The sequence below is a fragment of the Lolium rigidum genome, chromosome 3 (assembly GCF_022539505.1).
Source record: "Lolium rigidum isolate FL_2022 chromosome 3, APGP_CSIRO_Lrig_0.1, whole genome shotgun sequence".
NCBI lineage: Eukaryota > Viridiplantae > Streptophyta > Magnoliopsida > Poales > Poaceae > Lolium > Lolium rigidum.
Genome location: NC_061510.1, coordinates 240,697,253 through 240,704,487, shown reverse-complemented (window position 1 = coordinate 240,704,487; position 7,235 = coordinate 240,697,253). Strand labels below are relative to the sequence as shown.

The following is a 7,235-nucleotide window of genomic DNA, read 5'->3' as shown; positions in this document are numbered from 1 at the left end:
GCAAGATCATAAACAACACATATATGATATATCAATAATCAACTTGACATAGTATTCCATATTCATCGGATCCCAACAAACACAACATGTAGCATTACAAATAGATGATCTTGATCATGATAGGCAGCTCACAACATCTAAACATGATAGCACATGAGGAGAAGACAACCATCTAGTTACTGCTATGTACCCATAGTCCAAGGATGAACTACTCACACATCAGTCCGGAGGCGATCATGGTGATGTAGAGTCCTCCGGGTGATGATTCCCCTCTCCGGCATGGTGCCGGAGGCGATCTCCTGAATCCCCCGAGATGGGATTGGCGGCAGCGGCGTCATAGTATGTTTTCTCGTATCGTGGCTCTCGGTAATAGGGTTTTCGCGACGGAGAGTATAAGTAGGCGGAAGGGCAGAGTCGGGGGAGGCACGAGGGCCCCACACCATAGGGCGGCGCGGGCCCCCCTTGGCCGCGCCGCCTTGTGGTGTCGGCGCCTCGTGGCCCCACTTCGTATCCTCTTCGGTCTCCTGGAAGCTCCGTTGAAAAATAAGACCCTGGGCTTTCGTTTCGTCCAATTCCGAGAATATTTCCTGTGTAGGATTTCTGAAACCAAAAACAACACAAAACAGGAACTGGCGCTTCGGCATCTTGTTAATAGGTTAATGCCGGAAAATGCGTATAAATGATATAAAGTGTATATAAAACATGTGAGTATTGTCATAAAACTAGCATGGAACATAAGAAATTATAGATACGTTTGAGACGTATCAGCGGGCGGCGCACAACTTCTTCAAACGCCAGATCCTCGACGACATCGAAGCCAAAATGGCGGCAGCCGAGGCAGCGGCAGCAACCCCAACCCCGGAGCAAGAGCCGGCAGACGCGTTTGCAACATCATCTGCTAGTACCCTGCATTAGCCTCTGCCTCGGCGTCGGCGATGGAGCATGCACACCGGACAGATCACGACGAACTCTTTGTGATCGATGGGCCTACGTCAACTCAGGATGCGCCATCGGCGTCGCCGTCGCCCAACCCCTTCCCCTTCTTCTAATTTTTACGTCGACCTATAATATGATCGCGCGAACAGTACTTTGATCGCATCTACTCTGATCGCGACGACTTCGGCGGGAACGATCTCTTTTAAATGCAATCTATTTAAATTTCTGTTTGGGGACAGCATTTGGGGGACGCGGCTAGGGAGCGACGTCCCCCAAACGCGGCACGAACGAAACACGTCCCCAAACGCTCAATCCGGCGCGGTTTGGGGGACGGTTTGGGGGACGCGACTGGAGATGCTCTATTTGGGGGACGTCGCTCCCCAGCCGCGTCCCCCAAACGCCGCCCCCAAACATTGAAATAATTTTTTTGCATTTCTATTTCAATAAAGAGAAGTAATATTCCACAAACTAATACATAATTGGGAACGTGGTTTACACGAAGACATAATTAGGAACATGGTTTTCCACAAACTAATACATAGTTTGAACCATGGTTGACACAAATATAAAATATTGCAAAAAAACTAAACCTAACTAGGCCGTGCATCGAAAGTTTCGTGTGTTCGCTACCAAGAAAGAACACTCGAGGGCACACCTAGTCACCTAAACTGGAAAATCCAGCTGGTGACAGTGCCCCTGTTGGTTCTTCCGAGGAAGAACAACCAGAAACCTCCGTGCACGTATTCGCTGCAAAGAAACAACACTCTTCATCAGTCGTCCTCCTCGTCGGTGATGTCGCCGCGGTAGTTCCGGCGGCAGCGCGTCATGTCGAACACCTTGACGCTCATGTCCCTATCGCCAAAGTAGGAGAACACGAGCACGAAGCCGGCTTGGAGGCTGTGGTGGCGCGCGAAGTTCTTCCAGCCGATGTGGAGGTACATCTTGCCGCGCGCGTTGTAGATCACGTCGACGATCCACCGGTAGTAGCCGCATGAATCCTCGCGCAGATGCAGCGTGCCTGGGCGGTCGTCGCCGGCAACGTAGTCGGCGAAGGTGTCCGACAGCCTCTGGATGCCGCGTGGGTCGCCCTTGAGGATGAGGACGAACTCGAAGAGCACGGGCTCCTCCTCGTCCATCTCCGACTATGAAGACGACGACGTTGGAGGCGACGGCGTGCGTGCACCTCTGTCGCGACAACGGCCACGAGCTGAGCCTCCGCCTTTACCAGCCATGGCGTCGACTCTTGTTGAGATGGTGGCGGCTGGGGTTGGGTAGAGAGGCGCTAGGGTTTGTGTGTGAGAGGGACGATGAGAGGCGGCCCTTTTATAGGCCGGAGGGAGGCGGGGGAGCGGTGACGCTCATTAACGCCGACATGCAGAGCTAGGCGCGACGAGACGCTTCGCTGCACCTCTGCGGGAACTGCACCGTCGCTGCGCACCAATAACTTCCGTCGCGAGGTAGGCGACGGTTAGGTTAAAATTTAATGTGCCGCTGACAGGTCGGTCCCGCCACTCCTCGCCTCGCTTTTCGGTGTGTCCGGCGTCCCCAGTGCGTCTCCTGTGGATCGAGGACGGGCTCGGCGCCGGACACCGTATCGGGCTGCGCCAAAAACAGCTTTGAAGGACGCAACTGAAAGCGTTTTTTGTCCGACACGCCCAAAATCACTTTGAGGATGGTTTGGGGACGCGACTGGAGATACTCTTATGCTTTCCTACTTCTAGCCCCTACTTCGTTCTAATCTTTGCTGTTTTCCCCTCCCAACGCTGTTACGTATCTATTTGGACGAGAGACAGATCAATTAGGCTTAATATTCTCAGTATTGACTAAAGTACCCCTGGCTAAATTATCAGGTCGACCGAGCGAGACACAGCGTCCAGCCCTCGACCCAGTTATTTCTTTCCTCGTCTCCTCCCCGACCGTGACCTAGCCGCCGCCGGAGCCGCGCCCCGCCGTCCCACCGGAGCACGCCCGTCCCCAACCCCGACCGCCGCCCTCCACTGCTTCCCAAGGTAAGGGAATCTGGCTGCCCATCTTTTTCTCGCAGATTCTGTTTCTTCTCTAGTACGGCTGGACTGAATCGCTGAAATCCTAAGGTAGCGGCGGCGGTGGTGGCGGCGAGCATACCATTGATTAGCAATCGGGAGCTATGGCGGGTGGCGCCAGGGAACAAGTCGTGGTTGCGAAGAATCTTGTGAAGAGGCGCAAGGCGAATAGTCTGGAAGCCATCGAGGGGGTGGCTGACAAGGAGCGCAACATCCTCGAGCTCGATTCTGAGGATGGCATGGAGCCTGATGAGTCGATGGTTGCCAGGGATGTCACGCTTCTCGAGCAGGTGGATGCGGATATGGCCGAACTGAAATGTGGTGAGGATGGGGATGATGGTCAGGACATGAAGTGGAAGGATATCATGTCTGCCCAACAACTCTGGATAAGGAAGAGGGAGATCTTGGCCAAATTGCCACTGATCCCTTTCCAGGCAAAGTATACTCACAATTACCAGTACCAGAACAAGGAGGAGGAGACGGAATCCACAAGAGCTGTCAAGGAGCAGATGGCTTTGGAGGAGAGTGAATTCGCTGTGTACCGTTCCAGCTCTGAATTTTCTTGCTTCGGTTCCTTTGAAACCATCAGTAAGTAAACACAAACCATGCAATTAGCTAGGATGTTTCATTCTTGGCTCAAATTTCTGTAATTTACTTCACTTCATGCTTCTCTTATTTTACTGTACTCATGTTTCAAGCAGATTCCTTCCTTGTAATGATAGAATGTTAGTAATTTCTAACGCTTGACTTAATTGCTGGTGTAGCCACATTGAGTCCCATGTACTATACACACTGGACACCCGAACGCATCCCGTTCATGCTCGGTATTGCAACCACTGAGAGCAGCCTGCAGATATACTCCTTCAAAATTCAAATGAAAGGCGAAAATTTGAACTGGCCACTCTATGTGTATGGCGTGGTTGCTGCCCGAGACAAAGTCGATCGCAACCGCAACCTTCTCTTCTACCGGCCAAGGCACGACTGCCAAATACTCACAGAAGATGTATGTGTCATATTCAATCTTCTCTTTATTTCTCTCCTCGTTGCATGTGTCATTGTTGTTGATGATGATGGCAATCCTTGCAGGATCAGATTTTGCGCCTGACTGGCCCATCTCGGGCAATTATCGCTTTGGACCCTGTTGACTTCGAAGTCGAACTAAAACTTAAGGGCATAACAGAGTCCAAGGACAGACCGTTGATGAACAAACGCTACCATTACTGGGGCGTTTGCTCTACTGATTCCGTTTCTATTAAATTAGAGAACTGCAAATGCACAGCAGAGATAAGCCTGAAGCATCATCCAGAAACTGTCCAGGCCACCGTTTTGGGTGTCCGCATTGTTGAAGGTAGCCTATTCCCTTTCAAATATGGAGGCCGGGTTGTGTGCTACTCGCCGTCTGAGGAGCGTTTGCTCATGGGTAGCAAAGGCACCGTTGATGACGTTATGGATCTGTCCAAGGAAATCCTGCTACTTGATTCTCGTGATTTTGATGATGGTGTCGAGATGCCAATGGGCTCGGATGGCTACTTTGATCTGTCGAGGCGTGTTGTTTCTGTGCCATGGAAAGAAAGCATGAAAATTGTCATACAAGCCTACTCAGAGTCACTTGCGAAAAGCCAAGGGAAAAAACGCTGCCTGGAACCTGAAGATATTGCTGCAAAAGGCCATGTGAAGTTCCCGTCCAAATATTGCAACATAAGCCGAGGTATGTGTGACCTTGGCGACTCTAAGGTGGAGGTTACTGTTGCTTGGTCAGCCATTGTTACGAGGAAGAGCAATCTCAGTGTCCTATGCTGAGTGTTATGGAGTATGATACCCTTGACCCAGTTCTATCTCTTTATGTTTTCGCTGTGGTTTGTTTGTTCAAGCATTTGTGTATCGGTCAGCTATGTTAGATGTCTTAACTATTTGTGAGTCCGCTGTATGTAAGCTGTCCAACTATTTGTCTAACGATCTGGTACGTATGATTTCAAGCTATTTGAGTATTGACTATAATTTGTATGCATAGTGTTTGTGTTTTAATTCCTACTATAACCTGAAAGTTATGTTGCGCAAAGCATTTCTGTTTTGATTCTTCAACAGCTGTATTATTGTTCATAGTGTCTGAATTTTTGTTATTGTCATGTAATTATCTTTAGCATAGTACTTGTCTGTCAGAAGAGTCTTTCATTCTTTTACAACTAAGATCTGGTGGGCATGGTCTGCCGGGAACCTTAGCTGCAGCAAAATGCTCTCTGTTTTTGTTTTGTGTGCATAAACCCTTGATGGCAACTGCCCAGCCACGAGATTAGTTTGTATTCACTTTTTATACCCTAGCTTCGAAAATTCTCAGTACACTATAAGCTTGTCTGCAAACAGAACTGCCTTTGGAAATAGAGGTGCTTCTTTAGCTGGTGAACATGAAATTATGAACTTGAGCAAGACCATCGGTGGTCTTTATGCTCCCCAGTTGCTCCAAAGTCACATCGAAGGGAAGAGAGGAATGCCCCAGTTTAGTAGTATCCTATCAAAGGGTTAATGTAAATGCCTGGATATATTTATTTCTTGGCTTATTATTATTATCTCTTTAGAGCAAGTCAATATAGTTCCCTTGGGATGCAGCTCATTCAGTTAAAGTGCTTGTGATGGTTTCCTAATCTCGAAGTGCACACGGCTGCCATGAAGATGAAGGTCGCTAGTGCATACCCGTATGCTTTTTTCTTTCTTCCAAATCACAACTTTTGGGGAAGATTTTGCACAAAACCACAACAATGGTTTGTTGTTGCACAAAACACCATATTTTGTTGTAATCAATTGCACAGAACACATAATAGATGATTAACGGCGTTGATAGCCATTTACTCAATTTGGGCCCACTCTTAGAGCGCGCGTGGCCGATTTGCGTCCTCGAAGTTGGGGGTGAAGCTCATACTCAGTGTACGTCGGGCTGGGTGGGGCGGGATCTCATCGGACCTACAACGCCGGTCTGCATTCTCACGGCGCGGCGGAGCCCGTGACAATGGTCCTCGGCCGATCGACACTGGTGCGGTGAAACATGCGCCATCGACAACGGCCATGGTGCGGAACGCGCAGAGGCCCTTGACCCCAACGGTACTTCTCCTGACCTGTAGGTAGCGGCGGCTGCTGCGCTCTCCGCCCAAGCGCCCACTACTCCTCGTCGACGTTGGCGTTGAGCGTATACGCCATTGCTGCCACTAAGACTGTTGCACGTACTTCCCACCCTCGAGTCGATCTACCTCATGACTAACTCCATCTCCGACGCCTCCCTACTCGGGCTCGTCAACGTGCCACTGCTCTCGGAGCTCGACCTTGCCAGCAACGCCCTCCATCTGAAGCCTCTGCAACCTACTCATCGAGCTTCACCTACATGGCAACACTCCCATCGGAGATGGAGTGCATAGTGGCGTTGAGGTGGCTCGGTCAAAGAACACCAACGGCCACTGTGGACGCCACGTTGCTCCTCACAGTGGGCCTGATGCCTAATTGTAGGTCTTTTGTGTTAATCACCTATTTTGTGTTCTATGCAACTCATTACAACAAAATGTGGTGTTTTGTGCAACAACAAACCATTATTGTGGTTCTGTGCAAAATCTTCCCCAACAGTTGGTGTTGAGTGCAATTTCTTCTGTCAGCTCGCTAGCCGCGAGAGCATGCATCAATGCAAACGGCCATGTATGCATCGGGAATAGTGTATCGTCGCCGGTGCTCGGGCATAGTGTATGGTGGCCGGTGCACGGCGCGTTTCGTTGCCTGGCGAAATCGTGCATGCCTGGCGCAACGAGATGGGCGTCCCTGCGCGTTGCGAACGGGCCACAGGTCACTTTTGGTCCATCGTTTGGTAGACTGTGCTGCACCGGGCTCGAACAGAGTTGCACATTGTTTGGATGCCTAGAGACAGCGTTCCATCTCTGTTCAGCCAGAGCACATGCGTTTGATTGCCATTTTGGGCACCCTGACAACAACTTCTCTTCACCACATTCAAATATGGTGACTTTACCATCATATAACGGCGCACAAACAGCTCAAACACGATCATAAGCGCATCAAACACTTATACACATCTACAATGTCACATAAGCAGATTGAGTGAAGTTACTTACGATTGAGTGGAGTGACAACGGCCCAATCTGAGGAGGAAGAGGACCAAATCCGGGTGGTGGAGGAGGAGGCGGAGCCGGAGCGTACGTCCTCAGCGACAGCAGTGGTGCAGCGGTCGGGAAGCGGGGTGCCGATGGTGATGTCGTCTTCCGCCGA

At 50.3% G+C, this 7,235-nt stretch overlaps 1 protein-coding gene across 1 annotated transcript; it reads left to right on the top strand.

Moving 5' to 3' along the window:
• The first annotated feature begins 2,840 nt into the window (after positions 1-2,840).
• On the top strand, positions 2,841-4,778 carry LOC124696250. Its single transcript, XM_047229003.1, has 4 exons — positions 2,841-2,945; positions 3,030-3,566; positions 3,743-3,981; positions 4,065-4,778. Exons 2-4 carry the CDS (start codon positions 3,083-3,085, stop codon positions 4,776-4,778), a joined length of 1,437 nt encoding a protein of 478 aa, XP_047084959.1. The 5' UTR covers positions 2,841-2,945; positions 3,030-3,082.
• The last annotated feature ends 2,457 nt before the right edge of the window (positions 4,779-7,235 follow it).

What these genes read in the sequence shown, in the direction of transcription:
- LOC124696250 (XM_047229003.1), top strand. Translation starts at nt 3,083, where the DNA reads ATGGCGGGTGGCGCCAGGGAACAAGTCGTGGTTGCGAAGAATCTTGTG. An exon ending in CGGTTCCTTTGAAACCATCA is followed by an intron (nt 3,567 to 3,742) that starts GTAAGTAAACAC and finishes TTGCTGGTGTAG; the next exon opens with CCACATTGAGTCCCATGTAC. An exon ending in GCCAAATACTCACAGAAGAT is followed by an intron (nt 3,982 to 4,064) that starts GTATGTGTCATA and finishes CAATCCTTGCAG; the next exon opens with GATCAGATTTTGCGCCTGAC.